Source organism: Colletotrichum abscissum (genome assembly GCF_030869225.1).
Source record: "Colletotrichum abscissum strain IMI 504890 chromosome Unknown Scaffold_1.1, whole genome shotgun sequence".
NCBI classification, from domain to species: Eukaryota; Fungi; Ascomycota; class Sordariomycetes; order Glomerellales; family Glomerellaceae; genus Colletotrichum; species Colletotrichum abscissum.
In genome coordinates, this window is record NW_026849987.1 from 1,862,266 (window position 1) to 1,883,310 (window position 21,045).

The window sequence follows — 21,045 nt, forward strand, 5'->3', positions numbered from 1 at the left end:
TGCTCAGCTGGAAAACGGCAAGATGTATAATGGGGCTGCTTCTCTTCAGTCTCGACAGGACATTCCGGTTCTCATTTTCCGTTCAGAAAAGTAGTATTACAGTAAAACATCACCAATAACACCTATGACTAAATGACCGTACAATTTTGCTCATCCTCCTTGATCGCGGTTGGAAAAAAGCCAAGGCTGAGATACTTATTCGGCCAAGACAATCCACTCTTCACTCCCCTCGCCGGCCTTAGATTCCACAATCAAGGAAGGCTTTTCCAGGACTCCGGTAGGCTTCAACAGATACTCCTCGCTCCAAGCCCATCCGCCAGCTGTTGAGGATTATGTTAGCATGCTGCCATACAACGATTACCACTAGATCACTTACTTCGCCACATATCAGGCCAGCATCCAAAGACACCTTCTGTGAGATGTATATGACCAAATGAATTGTACCGGTAACCGAAGGCTGTGATCGAGATTTCGTGTTTGCCGGCTTCTAGCTGCCCAAGGTCTAGCTTCCTTGGCTGTAGGGCAATGTGCCCGTTGTTCCCCTTCCATTGAACCTTGATGACGGGCGTCGCAAACTTTGGAATCGAGAGGGTGACAGTCGAGCGAGACTTCAGTGAGAAGCTGCAGTTGTAAGTCACGTTACCAGCGTAAAATGGGTGACCTTGTGTAACCACATCGCCCCAACCCAAGCTCTGTCTTCGTTCACATAGTATAGGCAGATTGTTCTTCAGCTCGACGCTGAAGCTCCCAAGTAAGTAAATCCTCTCCAGGTTTGTCAAAACACCAAAGGGCATACTGAGCTCGATGATGTTCTTCCCCTTGCGAATCGTTCTCTTCGGGATCGAAATGGTTTTGATATCCTCATCGACCCACCAAGAAAGCCTTTTCTCCTCGACTAGGAGTTTGTTGCCATTAATGGTGATTCTTGCGTTTTCGGGATTTTCCATCGCGAGGTAGGCTAGAGTCTTAATAATGACGGTGGAATCAAATTCGAACCTGAGGTCAACATAGACCTTTGCTGCTCGCTCCGACTGCGGGACGGACCAGGGCTGCTTCCAGGCGGAACCCTTAGCTGGGATGCGCAGACGTCCTCGAATCTCATTGTCGATCTTGAGGATTTCTTGTCGTTCAGAGTCCTCCCATGGGTCATCGTCGATTCTGTACAGCGCGTAATCAAGCATCAGAACGTTTGGCTCCGAAAGCACGACTTCTTCGAGCTTGATTTCAGCAGGCGCGTGTTGGGCTGGGGTTAGTGCTACTGCTTCTTCGATACTGACGAAAGACAGTTCCTCCCCTGGCACGGGGTAGAGTCTCAAAAGTAGGCTTGCGCAGCCTTCAAATCTGTGATCGAAGATGGTCCAACCACCTTCATAACGAGCTTTGTGATGACGAGTTGAGCCGGTGAAGGTATCCAAAACCTCCACATCCCAGTCGCCCTTAATGTTGACCAGCGTGTCGTATGGGTTATTCCTATCGGTGTTGCAGATGAAGACAAATCTTTCATCCTCATCCTGGCGCATCTGATAGAGAAGGGTATCGGAGGGTCCCCCATCCTTCAAGTCGATCTTCAAGTCACGGTTCTGAGATACCGCAGAGAGAATATCCCCTTGACCCCAAGCCACTTTGACCGACGGCTCGATGTCCAGGCTAAGATTCGGCGGTGCAGCCTGAGCATCAATAAGAACCGGGCCGTCACCAGCGATTATGACGGTACCCCCAGCTGCAGCGAATTTCTTCACAACTTCGAAGGTCGATGACCGAATAGTTCGTAGGTTCGGCAGTATGAGGACATCGTACTCACACTGACCAACTTTGAGAGGCTTCGAGATATCTTCACCGATTTGATTCGGGAGAAGGCTCTCGGAGATGAAGTCAAAGTCAACCAACCCATGCAGCAGCCAGTTTGTGAGCTCGGCGAAAGCCTGATCACGGCGACCGATCTCATCGTCACCGCTATTATTGGGACCGAAGCACAACCAAAAGCTCTCGATGGGGTGGATCACACCAACTCGCGTGACGGCCTTGCCGCGCGTCAAGGCAACACCAACACGGGCGAAATGGTCCTCGACGTAGCCGTACTCCTTATACCATGGACTCTGGTACCCGATACTGGCTGGATAATCGCGCTTGCCCTCGCCCGCCATGCTGACCCAACTGAGGTGCTGCACGCGGAACGTGATGCCGAGAGCCGCGTGCCAGTCTCCGCAGCCCTTGTGCCCTTCAAAGGTGAAGTACCAGTGGGTGCACCCATAGATCTCGCTCATGGCGCCGCGAACACCGTTCTGGCGGGCGACGCTCGTGCACTGTTTCGCGGTATTATACTCGACCCAGTCGTTCAGAAGGTCCATACCGGGAAGCGTCTGGTTTCGGTAGCAGCGCATTGCTTCGCCGTGGGCAGTTGTTTGAGAACGCAGGGTGGGCTCCTCCATCATATGGCCATTCAGAATGATCTTGTTCTTTCTGCACCAGTTTGCCAGCAGATCGAGGAATGAGGTAACAAATCTTTCGCTGACATGGTCGTGGAATCGGTAGCGGGATAAACTTGGGGTGTCCCCCGGGAGATCCCACAGCAATTCCGGAATGTTGGCCACGAGATCTGCACCCTCACCATACGTCGCTTTGAATGTGTCGGGTAGATCTGCTGTCCATGGAAGAAAGACATCTTCCACTCCAGTCGGGCTGGAAAGTTGTGTCTTGATAGCTACTTGAGGTTCATCGGTGAAGATGCAGGGCACTGTCGTGCCAAATTTGTCGCCAATCTTATCCTTGTAAACCTCGTGGGTGCTCTCTAAGAAGCGGTTCATGGCCTCAGTGCTCATCGTATCGATGTAGGTCTGTCCGTTAAACCAAGATGATGGGGGATTGATCTCGACATATGCGTACCAGACTCTACCGCCTGGTTCAGCATCCTCACCTTCTTCGAGTTTCTTGTTCGATTTCAGGCGCCCATTCTCATCGAGTGTGATTGAGAATCGTGCCAAGAGGTATCCCTCTTCACTCCGGCAGGCCTGTGCTGAACTTGGGGCGCATCCACTAAAACTCGCGTTAAATGGATACAAGAAGAATGGCCTGAAGACTTACCCGCCGAGCTCAACTGAGCCATATGGATACGGCGTGAACAGAATGTGCTTCGTCTTATGCTCTGGGTACTGCTTTACTACCTTGCCTCCAGCAACGCCGGAGGGCCACCGATCATCGTCATATCTGATGAGTGTCGTCAGCAACCCCATTGAACAATGATCGGGATTTGCGGTTCCTTACAAGCAGGCGAGCATGCCCTTACTCTCCGCATACTCCACGCAGTCCCGCACACGATCCATGAACTCCGGACCCATATACTCGGTATCCAGTCCGGTCCGGACGTGCATGTGAAAACCCCCCATGCCCATCTCACTGAGATGGTCAATCTGGCGGAGGAGCTTCTTCTTTTCCAGCTTCGTATTCCATGACCACAAAGGGCACCCTCTATATTCTGACGTTGGGTTCTTGAAGAGGTCCTGACTGAATGGCTCGGCTGCCTTGGGGTACGTCAATGGATTCGCCGCCTCCTCCGGGCTCCGGGCATCACCCCGGCCGCCGGCCTTCCCCGGCATTTCATGCTCAATCGCGACAAATGATGAGTCCATATCGTGGGATTCATGCGCAAGTCATTCGAACTGGAGTTTGGGCAATCTGATTAGGTAGGTGTTGTAAAAAGGACAATGAGCTTGCATTTCATGTCGCGGACTTTCAGGCACGCAGGGAGGCTTTGTGATCTCATGACTTGTTTCAACCTTAGCGCACATCCCCGCACGCGAGGACAAGCTGTATTAGCTTTCGGCTGAAAACGGCGGCGTTTGCTGACTGAAAACGAAACCTTTTTCCCCTATTACTCGTTTTTATGTAAGTACAGGCGACATGGAATGCTCGCCGAGAACGAAAGTCTGGTGGAGCGACCAGATAGTATGAGCAAGGGCGGAAGGCATCTTACAGCGTCACTGCCGCATGCACTCATCCTTCTCACCTGAGTTCGGTGAGCCAATTCTCACTTCAAGCCTGAGGAGCCCCTGTTGTGAACATGCTTTCAGACATCTTGCGCCCAGACTGCCTTGTTTCTCTCTGCAAACTCACGGAACTTCCTTGGCTGCTTTCCAGTCACCGCAAGGACGACACTGTTCGTCCGGTTCTCACTCCCGTTCTTGATGGGCGAGGATATCCTGCCAGCAGCTGCCGATATCCTGCCCCCAAGTGTGGCTACGACCGCCCCTACCTCTGACCACGGAGCCTAGCTGCCCATACCCACCCACTTACCTACCCACTTACCTACCTACCTACCTACCTACCTACCCACCCACCTATAACTACTACTTTATTAACCTCGCCGTCGCTATTACTACCGCTACTACTAATTAAAGCTATTCTTAACGTTAATATACTATAAAAAGAGAATAATTATAAAGTTAACGATCCCTTTATTTATTAATATATTATTAATTATAATAATTACGGTTACGTAAAATATAATTACTTATTTTATAACTAGCGCTTCTTTAGCTTACTTAAGATTAGAGTAGTACTTAATAAGGCTACTTATAAAGCTAGTTTTATAATCCGAATTATTTAATATAAGCTTTTTATTAAAGTACTAATTATTATTACTTATTATTATACTTATAGCCCGTATTATAATTAAAAATAATAACGCTTTATAAAATTAACTTATTTAAATAAGTATTATAAATCCTTAACCTTATTTATAAACTATTATTAATAAATTATTACTAGCTTTTTAAGTAGTAATTAGCTTTTTTATCCTATTATTAATAACTTTTATAATTATTATAACTATTTATTTAGTAATACTAACGCTTTTATATATTATTATTATACGCTACTATATAATAAAAAGGACTAAATTGTTAATTAATAAAATAAGGGTATTTAACTTATTTAAATCTTTTTAAGCTTATAATTAAAAAGTAATAATTATAATAGTATTATCGCCCGTAATATACTTAATATATTAGCTACTTATTATTATAATAAATTAAGTAATAGGACCCTTATTAAGTAGTTATTTAATTAATTATATAATTTAATAAAGTACTAGTACCGCTTTTAACGTAATAACGCGGGCTATATTACGAGCTTATATATCGTACTTATTATTATAATTTCTCTATTTTAATAATATTTAGATATTTTATTAATAGATTTTATATATAAAACTAACCGATTTAATATATTATTATTTAATATTTATAAAATAATTAATAATAATTATACTTTCTAAATTACAAGCTACTTTCTATTTAATAAAAAAGAAGCTAATTATTATTAAGTTATTAACTAGTTATTAATATTACTCTAGGCTTATAAAATTTCTTTTTCGTAAGTTATATATATAAATTATAAGATTACTCTACTTAATACCTTTAATAATAATACTTAATTTAAAATAGTACCGCACGTATTTTATTATTAATACGTTAATTTTAATATACTAACCCGGACTAAGTATTACTTTGGCCTAGTTACGAAGGAGGAGATTAATATAATTATATATAACTCTTATTTTTAATAATTCCTTACGGATTAAAATAATCTCTTTTATAGCTAATTAATAACTATATATTATAATTAATTATTTAAATTTTAGATTATTAAGTACCCTACGGTAGTAATTAATTATATTATTAATACTTAATTTAAACCGTAGTATAAAAAACTTATATTTATTTAAATTAACTAAATTAAGTACTTTAGTTACTTAACTACGTTAATTATCGAATCTTTATATACGAGTATTAAAATACGAGTTTATTATTATATAGGTAATTTTAAAACCGTATTTAATAAATTAATTATTTTTTAAATAAGTTAAGTAGTTATAATTAGTACTTATTAAACCCGTTACTAAGCTAAGGTATTAAATATTATTATAGAATTATTTAAAAAAAAAAGTACGTCCGTATATATATTATAATACTCTTAAGTAACTTTTATAAAAACTTAGTATACTAAGTAAATAGCTAAATTTAAGTTTATTAAAAAAGTTATTAAAAAAGTACGTATACTACTTAATTCGAACTACTTATAGGCTACTTTATTACTACGTCCTTTAGTAATATATTAAGAATAGTACGCTAATATTATTAAAAGAAATTTATTTATATTAGTTCTAGTAATACTCAGAGCTTATTATTAATAATAATATTTTTATTCCCTTATTTAATCCCCTATAAATCCGAGGTAAGGGTCTTTTATAAGGCTTTATAATAAGTATTATAATAATTATAATAAGTAAATTAAAAAAGCTAGTTATTAATTAAAGTACTTTTTTTAAATAAAAGCCCTCTATATTTAAATATAAAGAAGCTATTAAACGTATAAAAGTAGTACTTATACTAATATTATTCTTATTAATAATACTTCTAGCGCTAGGTAGGGCTACTTCTACTTAATAAGGCCTTAAAATTATATATAATTTTAATATATATAAACTTAATATAAAAATATAATAGAAATACTAGCGGGTTATTATTAATAAAATAATTAATATAATTAATAGTAATATAATTAATTTTATAAAGGCTCCTCGGCTATTAACGTTTATAAAATTACGATTTTAATTAATTAGTAATTTTATATAATTAAACGTATTATAGGATCTAACTAACGAAGATTGCGCTTATAATATTAATTTTATAATAAAAAGTAAGATAAATAGACTTATTAATAAGTATAAAGCTAAAATAGAGTACGAAGCTAAAGTAAAAAAAGTTACTAAATTACGGGCTATAGGCTATATAGAGTAATTAAGTAGTTAATTAAGTAATTAATTAAGCTACTTCGTTAATTACGTTAAATTAGGTTAATTTATTAATTATTATACTTTTTATTAAAATAATTTAATTAATTATAAATTAATTAATAGCCTCTAATTAGTCTAATCTATTTAAATACTAACTACGTAGAGCCTAGCTTACGTATGTGCCCGAGACTGGCGGTCGTGTGGCGGCTGTAGCTACACTTGGTGGCAGAATAGCGGGAGCTGCTGGCAGAATATCCTCCCCCTTCTTGATAGCCGTGTCCAACCCGCCCATCATCTCCGCGTAGTCCCGCGGCATGCCCTGAGTGACGTAGCGCTCAACGAGTCCCTGCACCGAGAGACGTTTGTGAACAATCTTTCGACCCAAAACTTCGGAGAGTATAGCTGCGATCTGCTATGTGCTTTAGAAAAAATATCGTTATATGGGTTCAGGCCGGCTTATGGTACTCACGTCATCGTAGCCGAGCAGCTCAGGGCCAAAAATGAGATACTCGTCATTTGGCGCATCTTCTTGGGTGAGTAGCTGGAATGCACAGGCCGCAATGTCCTCCGCTGCGACCCAAGGAAGTTTTCCGTCCGCCGTAGCGGAGTAAATCGTGCTTTCACTCCGAATCGCTAGCCGGTGATTGTCTTGTTCCGCGAAGTTTTCTTCTTTTATGTCAGCTCGTTGGTTTTCTCTCAGGACACAGTCCAGATTCTCACGTTGAAACCACGTCGGCCTCAGCGCAGCCCATTCTATCTGGCCCATGTCGCCAAGTTCCTTCAAGTACGCATGCGGTCGGCCCATCGCGTAACCGTTAATGTCAGGTTCTGTGAGGCTCCCGCTCAGCAGCACAAATCTAGTGGTCGGGCCTTGCCGCCGTGCTTGGTCGATGAAAGCCTGCATCGGTGGGAGCATGTCCATGACCGGCGGAGCCACCAGAAAGATGCTTGTCGCGCCAAGGTCTAGCGCGGCCGTCCATGTCTCTTCGTTCCCCCAATCGAAGGCAATAGGCTTGACATTGCCGGCGTCCGGCTCCGTGGTGACAGCTCCGTTTCGGGAGGCTTGAAAAGTGAGTGTGGATGTGGTCGCGAAGAGTTTTGTGATCTGACGGCCGACTTTCCCGGTACCTCCTAGAATCAAGACTTTTTTGGATTGGTTTAATGCCATCTTGATTTCAAAGAGTTCGATAGTTGCTCAATCGATTTGAAGTATTGATGGTCACGAACCGAGGTATTTAGGCGCAGTGCACCCCTACCTTAGAACAAATTGAAGTCAATGGTGAGGAAATAGCGGAGGTAAGATGGTGTTTGCGCTACGGATTTAAGCCTTCGTTCGACTAAAACGCGAACTTGAATCCTTTGAACGTTGTCTTGCCAGATCGTTCTGCGCAAGATTAAAAATCTTGGTAGTGGTCTTCGAGGGATGAAGGCACGCGCTCGGACAGATTTGGCACCGACGGAGCGGCTCGTTTGTTTTTCACTTACCCCTCAACACGCCAAATATGTTCACGTCATTTCTGCAGATGCAGGCTTCAGGGGCGCTGTTGGTTGCGAAGGTTTCTGTTGCCAACCTCATCTCGACATTACCAACCGCCGACTTGTTTGATGGTGGTGCTCCACAACAGACTACCACAAGGTCTAGTATTTCCAGGTCGCACAAGGCCTCTTCATTTCTACCAAGAAATCATAGACAGGCAGGCGCATGGGAAACATAAAGACATTGAATGAGTTACAAAATTTTGAAGTCAAAATAACATTCTTCCGCCTCCAAGCAACTCAAGTAACTTTTGAACAATAACTTTGCACGATGGTTGGGGGAGTTTCACCGCGTGAGGGTATATCGGAACCTTTTTCATGTCCACTGCCTCCCTTCAACAGAATGATAATGCTTCACCCAGAGACGCAGCCATTCCCCTGCTGACATTGTACTTGCAGTTCACAATGCCACTCTTGTCCAACTTTTTGCAATCCACCAATTCCAACTTGAACCCCCCAAGCGGCGTGAGCGCCGAGTCCGGCAGCATTCTGGTTCCTTTCCTCAGCATCACGGGCATGATCGCGGTCTCGACGGAATCTAGGATCCCCGCATCCAGACACGGCCCCGCCAGCTGCCCGCCGCCCATGAGCCAGATGTCCCGGCCCTCCGCGTTTTTGAGGTCCGCCACGTAGCCGGTGAAGTTGCGCGATACGATAGTCACACTCGGGTGATCGTCGCTCCTCAGAGTCCTGCTAACAACAACCAGTTTCTGCTTTGGGTATCGTCGTACAGGGTTTTGCTCGCCCATAGCGAACATGCACTGGTATGTCTTGCGGCCCATAACAAACGTGTCGAACTGGGCATAAAGTGCTTGAAAGTCGATGTTGTCGTCTTGTACGATCCAATCTGTTGACCCATCTGGAGGCGCGATGAAGCCATCGAGTGATATGGCGACATTGTATCGTAAACGTCGCTGCGGTTCTTTCATCTTGAAGTATAGACGTCAAACTGCGTGGGATGCTATCACGATGCACTTGCTTTCTAGTTAGGAAACGAGAGGAGATCCCTTATAAATGCACGATCACAATCTGATCTCTCATCACCTGCCAACTCGAAAACATTGGCAAAGAGACGCTGAAGCAGATGCCATCCTTGGCACGACAAACGGACATCCGAGCCTTGGGGTGCCATGTGATGTCATTTCCTCCAACCGTTCGTGCGCGGCCTCTGCTGATTTGCGAAGCGGACCGCGGCGATGCGAGGGCGGCCGTAGCTTACACTCGGCTGCCGCTGCCGGATGGGAGACTGAGTGGGAGGAAATCCGGAACGTACTAGGCATGCTTACCTGAGATTTTCTATACAGTCTAAGGTGAAGAACTCGGTGAGAGATGACTCTAGTCGTGGCCGTTTCACCTTGGCGGACAGCGAAGGGTTGTTTAATGATTTGTAATCTTCTTGTGGCTCGTGAAACTTGCACGACCGAAATCGCGACGTTGGAAGCCCGATTATCGGCCGACTTTCATTTTTCGTGAATTACTGATGTACTACATAGCATAAAAATCGTTTGAATTGCTGCTATACTACAGTTGTCGTCGACTCTCCTTGTATCTCAGCCTCTTGACGTCTGCATTTCTACCAGGATGACCTTGAGAAAACAAATCTCAATAACTTGAATATTCAATGCCCTCTTTGCTGAACAAAACCCCGGCTGTTAACTACTTTACATACAGTAGATTATGATGACTCTGATCTACCTTCGGCCAAGTGGAACGAAGACTACAGTCCATCGGAAGCAAACACGCCCGGGTAGTGTCATCTTGACTAATGCCTGCAAATTATTAATCGACGGAATGCACCCACTGTTCCCCATTAGTATACAGAGGCAAAATTTGCTCAGAACCGGCTACGGTTATTTGCACCCAAGGTTGACCAATTGAATCAGTCTTGTTCCACAGATACGATTGAGAAACCGCTGTTCCTGCTGGTTACACAGCGAGCGGGGATGTCGGGTGCATGGGAATCACCATCTACCATGACGGAGGTGGCACGGCGGCCAATGCACCTCGTTTTCGTTAATAAGAGACCGGAAAGTTCTCCATAGTCCCACCACCAAGAATGACCAATCTTGCTTCTAGTCAGGTCTCACAGATGATAACTCAAGTGATAGCTTTGAAACACAGATGTACGCTGGTAAACTGATAGATAAAGTAAGTTGCCTTGCTGCCACTAGTTCGGCTATCCAGGTAACTAAGGTAACCCCATTACATACTTCCCTAAACTACTCAGCCAGATAATATTGGCAATTCTCATCTTTCAGTCCCAATATGCCGTCTTTCAATCGTATCGCCATCTACGGCCATCGAGGCTGGGCAAGTTCCAAGATAACCGAAGCCTTGATTGCATCAGGGGCACCAATTCGAATCATTTACCGACCAGGATCCGATATCTCAAGCCTACCCGCCTCCGTCACCAGTGTGGAGGTGGATGTCGACGACGAGAAAGCCCTCGTTGATGCCCTACATGACATTGACATCGTAATGTAAGTACTTCTCGGCCTCGAGATATCATTCGGGTCCAGCCCATCCCGACCAGACGCTCTGACAGTCTTACAGCTCCCTGGTCGGGCACGAAGGCGTTGAGCGACAGCATGCCTTTATCAGTGCCATACCCAAGACGGAAGTCAAGTTGTTTTCGCCGTCGGAGCTCGCGGGTCGATACGACGAACAAGGGTTGAAGATCGGCGTCAACAAGGCTAAGCGCCAAGTTGAGGAAGCTTCTATCGCCGCTGGTATACCAACGTCGCTGGTACTGCTTGGAAACTTTGCAGAGTTTGCACTGAACACTCCGTAAGATCACCCTCTATTGCTCGCGTTCAACCTTTGAACTTCATCTCGGCTGACTAGAATATCGACATAACAGTGGCATGGGTGTAGACTTGCCCGGTAACAGAATCGTATACTCGGGAAACAGTGCCAAGGAGGTTGTGGACTTATGGTAAGTCGCGGCTGATGCTGAAATCTGAGCAAATTCGAATGCTTAACAATGTGACGATTAGCACTAGAAATTACGTGGCCGCGGCATATGCTGCTATCTTCGCTTCGACACCAATTGCTCAGCTTCAAAATAGGTCAATCTCAATTTCAGAGTTGAAGGTCACTGGAGAACATGTTGCTACCACGTTGGAAAAGAAGCACGGCGTTCCTCCTCGTCTCTCCTCCTTGAGTCTTGAGAGAGTCAATTCCGAAGTCGAAGAAGGGCTTAAATCAGGTAGTCTCTTCACCCTGGCTTGGTACTGCCGTAAGATATGGGGCACTGGCCAGCAAGCTAAAATGGTTGGAACCGATATCTGGGAGGTCCAAGGATACGAGAAGGCAACTCTTGAAGATCTTATCGTCGATGCAAAGCTTGAAGCGTATCGCCAGCTCCCACCCCAGGTCGCGGAGTACTTTCAAGGAACGTTTTGAATACCTCCCACGGTATATCAATGCAGTTGAAGATGAATGGCTTGCATATGGGGAGCCATCAGCGTTATATATCAAGAGCACTTGGGTAACCGATGGAATTAGCTTCAAAATAATTTTCCACGAATCTTCTTTGAGTGTCCAATGGATTCATTGTGCCTTTAAAATTGATCTAATTGCTTCCCAACTGATGCTTCTCTCTGATCCCTTTGTAACTAAATAATTCAGGGACTTTGCATGTCTTCTGCAATGATAGACCAAGCATTTGAATCTATCACAGTCAATGCCATGGGACTAGTTGAAGTTCTTCTTGGCCTGATTGAGCGGCGTTAGTCAGAAACGCCGAGGTATCATGATCGATATAACTTACCTCCTTAAGGTTCTCCTCATTAGTCTTCTTGCCCTTCTTGAAAGTAGCATCGAGCTTATCCAACGACCCCTTGTCCTTCTTAGGGTCGCCAGTCAAGCCATTGACTGTCTGCTTCGCACCCTTCTGCGCATTCTCGACCTTTCCCAGTCCCTTGGTCAGGGCAGGGTCCTTATTACCAGCGATCTTTTGGTTCTTCTGACGATCCTTGGTTGCCTCATCCAATGCGCTATTGATCTTCTTTTCGTCCTTCTTCAGGCCCTTGGCGTCGTTCTTCTTCGCAGCGTTCTGTGCCTTCTCAGTGGCAGAGATCTCCTTGTCGCCGGCTTTAAGATTATCTTTGATGCCCTTCTCAAGTTTCTTCTTATCAGAAGATGGCTTTGTGTTTGTTGCCTTAGTGGGTGCTTTAGTGGTTGCCTTCGTAGTTGCCTTGGTGGTGGAGGATTTATTATTGGCGGGATTGGCTACTGGAAGAGCCACAGTGAGAACAACCAAGAAGAGAAGTAAAGCGAGTGTAAGGCGCATCTTGAACGATTCAAGGAGTCAGGTTGAATGATTGTCTTATGAGATTAAGTAAGTAAAGTGATAGAGATCCGAATCCTGTCGGATGTTGTGGAAGAGACAGTAAAGTAATGATTGGGTGGTGCGATGATCTGAATAGAACATGGAATGCAGTTGGATTTACCAACGGTTTTATACTCATCTTCTTTGATCGAAAAGAGATGCTGAAGAGTCAGCAACTCAGAGGCTTAGTGGCCGGTCTCGTGAGGTGGTCCCTGACGAAGCGGCATCTCAGACAATGTAAACGTCGCAGTCAAACCTAGTTCACTTGGCTAGAAGGTTCCGACAGTCAGTGATAGTGTAATCTTGACTTGATGATGCAGCCTCGGGCTCATCTGGTCAACGAAGCTGTCGTCAGCAGCATCAGGCGAGTCATCTGGCTTACACTCCGACTCGTCTGCAGTTTCCGGGGGTGTGCCAATGCCAAGACATTCCCTGCGATCAGCGGAAAATCACCAACTCTAATGTCCGTTGGGGAACACCCAAGAGGAATTGACTTCAGATGATAGCAGAGCAAGTTGTTTTAGGATGAAACCCAGGACCGCATGTCATTGGCGGGCGTCGAGCTGCAAGGACGACCAGCTACAGGAAGCTGGAGAATGATCGCCATAAGCATAAATCGGGGAATCCGAGGATATCGGAACCGCAGCGTTGGGACTAAAGAAAGCCCGCATGAGGATGTCGACATCGGAAGGGCGTTTGCTCAAATCCCCGAAAAAGAGACACACGGAATATACTTTGACTTGGGAACGTATCGCATCCCAGACAGGAAGAAGCCGCCAAGGCTGCGACACTGGACGAAAAGCATATATCCAATAAGGTTTAGACAGCCAAGTCTCCGAGACGGCAGTCTGAACCGAGACCATTCAGTCCCCAGATGCTTAATTCAAGCTTGACAGAAAGGCGCCACAGCATGTTCTGTTTGAAACTCAATCAGATAGATATTTCAGAGAACCACACGATACAAGTTCGATGAGATCAATGGGCACAATAGATTTGCCATGGTCCGAATCATGTGGGATTCGCATTTACAATGTTACTGAGCACTCAGCCTCAAGTACCAAAGTTGCTGTAGGTGGACAATGAGGACAGTGCAACTAGCGAACAGAGTGGCCAGTGAGCAAAGACCGCAAAGAAAGTCTGATACTTGAGCAAGGAAAGAAAGTTTAGGACATATTTCTGGGCAATCATCAGAAGAACTTCGTCAGAACTCCGTCTGAAACGACTCAACATGTAACAGAACTGCGTTATAGATGCAGGCTTGAATTTAATCTCAACTAGCAACCCACGCAGCAGCTTTTACGGCCTGAAACTGCCACAATTCGGCTTTGTACTTGAGAGAGTGATCATAAGTTCGAAAATGAGAATGGAAAGAGACCAGCATTGGCAGATGAATTATTCTCAACTAGCCAAATCACTCAGTCGCCATCCCCAAACCCTATCGCTTCTGCCGTAGGCTTCCTGCCGTGAATCGACCATCTGAGCACTGTTAGTAAGAGTCTATCTGAGATTCAGAATTTCTGCTTACATGTTTAAGTATGTATGAATACTTTTGTCGTTGAACTCATAGCGAACCTGGTCCATGAGCAGCAGAACTTCTTCCCTCGTCCAGTTCCTCGCCCTCGTGAACGGCGCCATACAGAAGCCTTCCCACCCAGATGTGATGTTCTCATTATTCCAAAGTCCTAACTCCTAGTGCCTAGGGTCTCTAGGTCATACGTTGGTTGGCCATCTATATCGTTTGATGTAGACATCCCTGAAGCCATTGCCCTTCATCAGGTCTGCTAGTCCCACAACATCCCTTAATGGGCGTCCAAATATCGCAGCAGCTTCTTTGATAATTTTAGATTAATTCCATATTGCGGAATCTTCCCTCAACGATCCGTCGTCGGATGTGGGAATGATGTCGAACTCATTGAGGTCCTGATACCCGCCAGCATTCAGGTTGCTAGAATTTTTTAGCAAGGCAACGAGTAAGGCTGACCCTGACTAACTCAAAACATTTCTGTATGTATTTCTCCCAATCGCCGATGGAAGACGCCATAATGCGGCTATGGATGTAATCAAACGGCTTGTCATAAGTCCAGGGCTCCCCAATGTCATCTGTCACGAATTTCACGTTCGGTCCCATGCCCAAAGATAGTCAGCTACGCTTTACCAGAAGAATCGAATCCAAAACAGGTTGACAACGTACTAATTCAACCAGGTTGCAAAAAGATCGATTCCCAGGACCTAGTATTGAGCATTTCTGCCTTGGCCAGAACCACCAATAATCGTTCGCTGCAAGAAGGCTATACATTCAATCTTTTTGCATCCAAAGCTAGTTGTCACGTACTGAAATAAGCTCTCTGCATTAATGAGAGACATTCATAGCTCAGCGCATCTGGGGATGAGCCAGATACAACCATTTCGGATAAAAATAAAACGGAATGCGATGTCCAATTTCCCAGCCTTGACTATTGTACCCGTATCTGAAGTCATTCATACTACTGCAAGGTGCCTAAACTATGTCAGAAAATGAAGCGGATTGTCGATGATGGTTGACAATGCCATTAAAGTGGGACGTCTATTACCGTATTACTTCTCCTCGTGTTTAGCAATTCCTTCAGGCAACCTCATTCTTGTGCCAGATAGATGCTCGAACGAACGGCAGAAAGGGCAGATCTGAGTGTATCGCTCCCAATTCTGGCAATCTTAGATTAGATCAGTCGAGTGACTTGAGCAGAGTCCACAGCGACCGACTGGACAGCTTGGCGTCCCCGGACATTGGCCTGTCCAGAGTCGGCGAAAAGAAAATTGCCAGATACCTCCTTCTTTTCCATATTAGTGCAATCAATTAACAAAATCGATTCAAACTGTTGTTCTTGAATATAGGTCCACCGCTGATTCGAGGGCTTTCTATCTACCGGCTTATTGAATGCCGGTAGTGGTTCATGTTGAGAAGACTGCTTCGGGCTTCCCACCGATCGGGCAACCGGCCCGGAACCGCCCGGTGTATCAAACCGGTATTTCTATGCGGGAGTCCGAGCACTATCTGCCGATCGCAGGATTCCAAGCTACCTTAGGACGAGAAAACCCATGATTACTATCATGGCTTTCTCGGTTAAACGGCATGCATGTACAATCGCACTACGAACCGGCACAGGCACACAGAGGCTAGTCGGAACGTCGAGATCGGCACGTCACCAGCCAAGGACGATCCCCCACCATTCACTACGCCTCCACAAGGCCCCCTCTCTGGAGTAACAATAGCATGTACTATGAGGAGACGATCCGAGATGTTCGCTCATGAGAACGACTCGCTCTCGCCGAAGCCGGCACTGGCCTGTGATACTGCTGTACCGGTCTTTGCCGGATTCAAACATTATTTATAAGTGAAGTTGAGGAGTTAAACGGATTTGTAGCAACAATATTCCAACGCGCTGTTCTCATCCACGTCCCAAAAAGATTGGGATATTATCTTCATCAAAATGTGGCTGTCGACAAAGAGTCTCGTTGCGGTAGGCTTGCTCAGCGCCTTGGGCCTGAAGCAGCGGGCTACTGCAGTTGAGCTATCGGGCTTCACAAAGGACTTGTTCACCGAGTCCATGGACTTCTTAGATAAGATCTATGACCCTGCAGCCGGCTATCTTCATTTCTTCTACTACCCACTTGCGGCAGGAAAGCACGAGACACGATCCTCAGTCTGGTACGCAGCTGGTCTCCTGCAGCGTAACATCGGCGACGATGTGGCTCATGCCACCAAGATCATCAAGAACGTAATCCGAGATCAGAAGAAAATTCCCGAGGAACAATGGTTAGTGCCCCCTGCCATCAAGAGTCTCAAGATGAATTTCACCTTACGACAAAGTTTCATCCAGGTATGGCGACTACACTGTTTATCCAGAGGAGCCAACTGTTGGTACAGCGGCGTATCCCAAGAGCGTAAGTATCTTTCCCCTCGCGCAGATACCAAGTTTCGGTTGTGACGCTGACCGTTTTTGAAGATTTACAATACTTGGGACCCTAATTGGCGAGGTTTCATTGGCACAACTCTCATCGTCATTTATGAAGAGTTTAGGCATCTTCTTTCAAGCGACGTACAGGATCTTATTCTTGAGAGCATGTACAACAACACCATCGGAGACAGCTACCGTGTTGGTGGAGTTGATGACGACAATCTCTACCCTTCTTACAGCAACCCGGCCATCATGCGCGCCATTGCTACCGGGTGGACAGGTCGTACACTCAACGACTCAAACATGACAGCTGCCGGCGAAATGTACGCCCAAGAGATCTTAGACTTGTTTGACCGCAACGGCACACTCTCTGAATTTAACAGCCCAACGTACGCAGGCGTCAGCATCTATTCGCTTACCCTATGGGCCAAGTACATGCCATCAGACTCGTCACTGATGGGCCAGCATGGTGGTCGCATGATCAAAGTCATTTGGGAATCCATTGCTGCCATGTACAATGCCAACCTCCGCAACGTCGCTGGACCATGGGATAGGACTTACGGTTTCGACATGAACCAATATGTCGCCATAATCAACATTTACATCTGGTCTCTCGTCGGTAAAGACAGGGCCCCTGGCATCTCACAGACCTGGAGCATGGCGCATGCAGACGACTTCGAATACGCGCCGCTCATCTCTGTCTTGGCACCTTTCCATGATGCTCTTGTACCATCGGACGTTGTGGAGAAGCTTAGCGTTTTCCCTGGTGAGCACATGTATGAGACTGCCGCTTTCTCGCCCCCTCACGATTCCGTTCCCCGAAATATCACGACCTGGCTGTCGGCCAACCTCACTATTGGAGCCGAGTCTTATGATGAGGATACACTCGGTGGTCCTCGCGAAGATCCTTCTCAATGGTCTACTGCGGTGGTGCAGTGGGCTAGGAACGACGGCAGCGTCGGCTATGCCGTTCTCCATGGCACTGAAGAGGCTTTGAATGTGGATGTGAGTCCTGGGCATCTCAGCCTGTCATACCCCCGCGGTAATTCCACCAGTATTTTTACATTTCTTGTGAGCTCCAATCCACTTGGTGGGAAGAGAGATATCTCCGGGTTAGACGATCTTGAAGGTATACAAGTTAGCGTCAGTGGTTCGGTGAATCCACAGCCGGGAATTGGATTCTGTGGCCTTGTTGGCGGTACCTGTTCAATTATTCAGTGAGTTCACTCAATCTCCCAAAGTCCCTCGGAACTTCGTACTAACATCAGGCAGTGGATTTGAATTCTGGAACATTACGTTTGTTATGCCTGGTGACTCGAGTGCAGTTCCATCAATCGAACTCGACATTAAGAGTATCATTGGTTGAGGGTGAGATGAGCCATTAAAGTGGGATTGGAAGCATACGTTGTGTTGAAGTACGTCTACTCCAATGAGACAGAATATGGTTTCCAATTGTTGATGGTGGCGAGCTATTTGAGGACTATTTCTCACTCGACATTGACATCGCTGCTCTGGATTCTTTGTGGACGAGTGAAACCTCCACAAAAGAAACTTCTTGTCTGGTTCCGGATTTCATTAAAGCCCCACCGTAACCTGACTTGCAACTCGCAAAGACTATGAGGTGAAACTCAATAAAACCACCTCTTGTCTATTGCGCAACTTATCAATATCATAATCAAAACCGCGTATTACTCTTTTTTTGTCCTGTAGTATGTAATCAATGCGAAGCTTTCGGCGGGTCCCGCTGATTAACTTTCAGCTAACTCCCAAAGAGGCCATCAATTACGCCAGTTGAGCAAATGATTCCTCTTGCCAAGCTGCTTTACCGCCCGGCGGTCATACATCATTATTCATAGCTCCCACCCTCAAGCTCTTGGGGGCGGGACTCCACCGTCAAAGTGGAAGGTCAATGTTCGGCTCGTAACCCACGTGTTCTTCGTGACACCCAATCCCCAAACTCCTATCACAAGTGCCTCGATTACCCCGCGATGAGCGGCAGAACTCCGTTACGATTTGGGATTCGACGCCGATATGCTTACCTTCAATCGGCCGACATCCCCGAGGCGATGTCACATTGGCCCCGTCTGGGAGCCGGTCAACGCAACCCTCAGCTGCCACGGGACTCAATGACAGGTTGGTGGCTTGGTAGGCGCCCCCCCGGTCCCGAGATTTACTGCGAACTGCCGGGCCTATCAAGTTGCATCATGACGCCATGGGGTCACTATCAGAGTCAGGATGATCACTTCCAACTCCAGACTTCACCTACAGCTGTCATCCGCGCAGGCCGTGGCCGTTGCTGACCCCTCGACGATTCCCTTAAGACATCCAAGAGTTTTGACAACTCAATATCAGCTGCACAAACGGAGACCGGTGCGGGCCGAGGTGCTATAGTGGGCTAGTCAATCTGCAGGACAAATTGGGGAAACTTGCTTCAGCCGTCCCAGCTTCCTCTTCGAAGACCGACGTTCCTGGTTTTGCACTCGTCTGACTGGTCAATGGCACTAGATGGCAGGCGTCAAGAAGCCATGCACTGGCCGAAATGGGGCTCGGGCCAAGCTTTCGAGTCGCACTGCTACACCGTTGGTGGACACCAATGGTCGATGCTGGCCCTGGCCCTGCGACGCATTGCAAACTGAGAGAGGGACTGAAGCAAACAACGACAGCCAAGGCTTGGCCCAGCAACCCTGCCGGCGCGTGAGGCGCGCCCATCTCGATCATGAACAGGTGCGAAGCTCCGCATAAGGTAGTCGCGGGAGATGGAGTTGAGGGCATATAAAGTAGCTCCTGTTCCCCGGCACCAGCATCAGGAGAGATCTTCAGAGCTCCAGACTCCCAAGCCCGACAAGTCCCTCCTGCTTCTCAACGCAACCCAGGTCCAGCAGCTGCCATCGTCCCCGAACCGTCGCAATGAAGGCCAGCCTCCTCTTCCTCGCGGCCTCCACGGCCCTCGCTGCCCCTCTCGAGAGCGTCCCCGTCGCTCGCAGCGAGATTGGGTCTTTCCCCATCGCCGAGCTTGAGGCTTACTACAACGCCGCTTACTCCGTCAAGCCCGAAGACACCGCCGCTCTTAGCCCCGCGATTTCCAAGCGCCAGTACAACGGCGACACCTTCAACCAGCTCACCGACGGCACGGCTTGCCGCAAGGTTACTTTGATCTGGGCCCGTGGCACCACTCAGTCCGGCAACGTTGGTGAGGCTGGCTCCGAGGGACCCGTCTTCTTCAACGCCCTTGCCAGTCTCGTCGGAACCTCCAACTTGGCTGTCCAGGGTGTCGACTACTCCGCTAGCATTCTCGGCTTCCTCGCCGGCGGCGACGCAGCTGGCAGCACCACCATGGCCAACTTGGTTGCTCGCGTAAGTTCAAGACCCTTCATGCAGGGTGTTTCTTCAAGCTAACAGGCTCTCCTCAGGCTGTGACCCAGTGTCCCAGCACCAAGATCGTCATGTCCGGCTACAGCCAGGGTGGCCAGCTCGTCCACAACGCTGCGTCCAAGCTCACCGCGGCCCAGACCGCCCGTGTCTCTGCCGGTATGTCTACAGTCTACAGAATTCCTAATCTGAATATTCTCGAGATCCGCTTGCTGACAGCTTGTACTATGTAGTCCTCATCTTCGGCGACCCGTTCGATGGCCAGGCTGTTGGCAGCATCCCTGCCTCCAAGGTCAAGGTTATTTGCCATGACGGCGACAACATCTGCGACGGCGGTATCATCATCACTGCCGACCACAGGAACTACGAGCAGGATGCCCCGGCCGCGGCTGCATTCGTTGCTGGCCTCGTTGCGTAAAGCATTGTAATGATTATATGTCCAAGATGAGACTTTGGTTGGATTAAGGGAAATACTATTTCTTAGTTCAGGATTCCTACGCCGACAACCTACCTAAGTAACTCTCAATTCTAATGACAACATAATACCAACGATTGTGTCACACAAAGAGCGAAACGGAATCGGGCACCCGTCTTACTACAGTGCCGAGGATGAGTGGTCGTGTCTTTAATGTGCTAGCAGACTTTCTGCTGCTAGCTCCATCCGATCAATTACCTTCCTTACTGGGTCTTCGGCGACGTGGATAGCCTTCCACACTGAACCGCCCAGTCTCCCGGGTGCCATTTCTTGTTGCGCGCTTGATGATCGATGAGGCAAGTGAAGTTATGTGATGGTCAATTCCAAGGGTATTTGCTGCCTCTATCCAAGGCCCTAGGTTCCTGCCCATTTTGAGGCCAATGCATGCGGTTTCTTGCTTTAGGATAGATAATGTAACTCCAAGTTACCTGCTCCAAATAAGTAGCCAAGTCCATTACTTCTGATGGTAGTTTCACTTCTACGTTCTCTTCTTAAGGTCAATGATATCGGTGGGCGTGATACGCGTACGAAGAACACTTTTTCAAGTACTCGAAATGAAAGATGGGACTTTGAAGGTTAAGGTAGTCGTTGTTACGGCCGAGTT

At 46.5% G+C, this 21,045-nt stretch overlaps 10 protein-coding genes across 10 annotated transcripts; 5 read left to right on the forward strand and 5 right to left on the reverse strand.

The window, feature by feature from the left end:
• Positions 1-195: 195 nt before the first annotated feature.
• On the reverse strand, positions 196-3,626 carry CABS01_00588 (glycoside hydrolase family 2; the record flags this gene model as incomplete). Its single annotated transcript, XM_060533969.1, has 4 exons — positions 196-320; positions 377-3,033; positions 3,082-3,204; positions 3,262-3,626. 4 exons carry the CDS (start codon positions 3,624-3,626, stop codon positions 196-198), a joined length of 3,270 nt encoding a protein of 1,089 aa, XP_060406483.1.
• Positions 3,627-6,959: 3,333 nt separating this feature from the next.
• CABS01_00589 (AFUA_2G17970 family ergot alkaloid biosynthesis protein) lies at positions 6,960-7,961 on the reverse strand (the record flags this gene model as incomplete). Its single annotated transcript, XM_060533970.1, has 3 exons — positions 6,960-7,202; positions 7,263-7,459; positions 7,514-7,961. 3 exons carry the CDS (start codon positions 7,959-7,961, stop codon positions 6,960-6,962), a joined length of 888 nt encoding a protein of 295 aa, XP_060406484.1.
• Positions 7,962-8,295: 334 nt separating this feature from the next.
• CABS01_00590 (uncharacterized protein) lies at positions 8,296-8,508 on the forward strand (the record flags this gene model as incomplete). The annotated part of the gene is made up of 1 exon (XM_060533971.1): positions 8,296-8,508. The coding sequence occupies one exon, from the start codon at positions 8,296-8,298 to the stop codon at positions 8,506-8,508; it is 213 nt and encodes a 70-aa protein (XP_060406485.1).
• Positions 8,509-8,664: 156 nt separating this feature from the next.
• Positions 8,665-9,258, reverse strand: CABS01_00591 (riboflavin biosynthesis protein RibD domain-containing protein; the record flags this gene model as incomplete). The annotated part of the gene is made up of 1 exon (XM_060533972.1): positions 8,665-9,258. One exon carries the CDS (start codon positions 9,256-9,258, stop codon positions 8,665-8,667), a length of 594 nt encoding a protein of 197 aa, XP_060406486.1.
• A 1,336-nt stretch (positions 9,259-10,594) lies between these two features.
• CABS01_00592 (uncharacterized protein) lies at positions 10,595-11,734 on the forward strand (the record flags this gene model as incomplete). Its single annotated transcript, XM_060533973.1, has 4 exons — positions 10,595-10,809; positions 10,883-11,116; positions 11,190-11,264; positions 11,326-11,734. 4 exons carry the CDS (start codon positions 10,595-10,597, stop codon positions 11,732-11,734), a joined length of 933 nt encoding a protein of 310 aa, XP_060406487.1.
• A 291-nt stretch (positions 11,735-12,025) lies between these two features.
• On the reverse strand, positions 12,026-12,623 carry CABS01_00593 (uncharacterized protein; the record flags this gene model as incomplete). The annotated part of the gene is made up of 2 exons (XM_060533974.1): positions 12,026-12,046; positions 12,102-12,623. The coding sequence occupies 2 exons, from the start codon at positions 12,621-12,623 to the stop codon at positions 12,026-12,028; spliced, it is 543 nt and encodes a 180-aa protein (XP_060406488.1).
• A 1,884-nt stretch (positions 12,624-14,507) lies between these two features.
• On the reverse strand, positions 14,508-14,703 carry CABS01_00594 (TAM domain methyltransferase; the record flags this gene model as incomplete). The annotated part of the gene is made up of 2 exons (XM_060533975.1): positions 14,508-14,607; positions 14,654-14,703. The coding sequence occupies 2 exons, from the start codon at positions 14,701-14,703 to the stop codon at positions 14,508-14,510; spliced, it is 150 nt and encodes a 49-aa protein (XP_060406489.1).
• A 1,426-nt stretch (positions 14,704-16,129) lies between these two features.
• Positions 16,130-17,963, forward strand: CABS01_00595 (uncharacterized protein; the record flags this gene model as incomplete). The annotated part of the gene is made up of 4 exons (XM_060533976.1): positions 16,130-16,455; positions 16,520-16,583; positions 16,646-17,814; positions 17,870-17,963. 4 exons carry the CDS (start codon positions 16,130-16,132, stop codon positions 17,961-17,963), a joined length of 1,653 nt encoding a protein of 550 aa, XP_060406490.1.
• A 622-nt stretch (positions 17,964-18,585) lies between these two features.
• Positions 18,586-18,897, forward strand: CABS01_00596 (uncharacterized protein; the record flags this gene model as incomplete). The annotated part of the gene is made up of 2 exons (XM_060533977.1): positions 18,586-18,742; positions 18,794-18,897. The coding sequence occupies 2 exons, from the start codon at positions 18,586-18,588 to the stop codon at positions 18,895-18,897; spliced, it is 261 nt and encodes an 86-aa protein (XP_060406491.1).
• A 607-nt stretch (positions 18,898-19,504) lies between these two features.
• Positions 19,505-20,384, forward strand: CABS01_00597 (cutinase; the record flags this gene model as incomplete). Its single annotated transcript, XM_060533978.1, has 3 exons — positions 19,505-19,951; positions 20,008-20,125; positions 20,200-20,384. The coding sequence occupies 3 exons, from the start codon at positions 19,505-19,507 to the stop codon at positions 20,382-20,384; spliced, it is 750 nt and encodes a 249-aa protein (XP_060406492.1).
• Between the last annotated feature and the right edge of the window lie 661 nt (positions 20,385-21,045).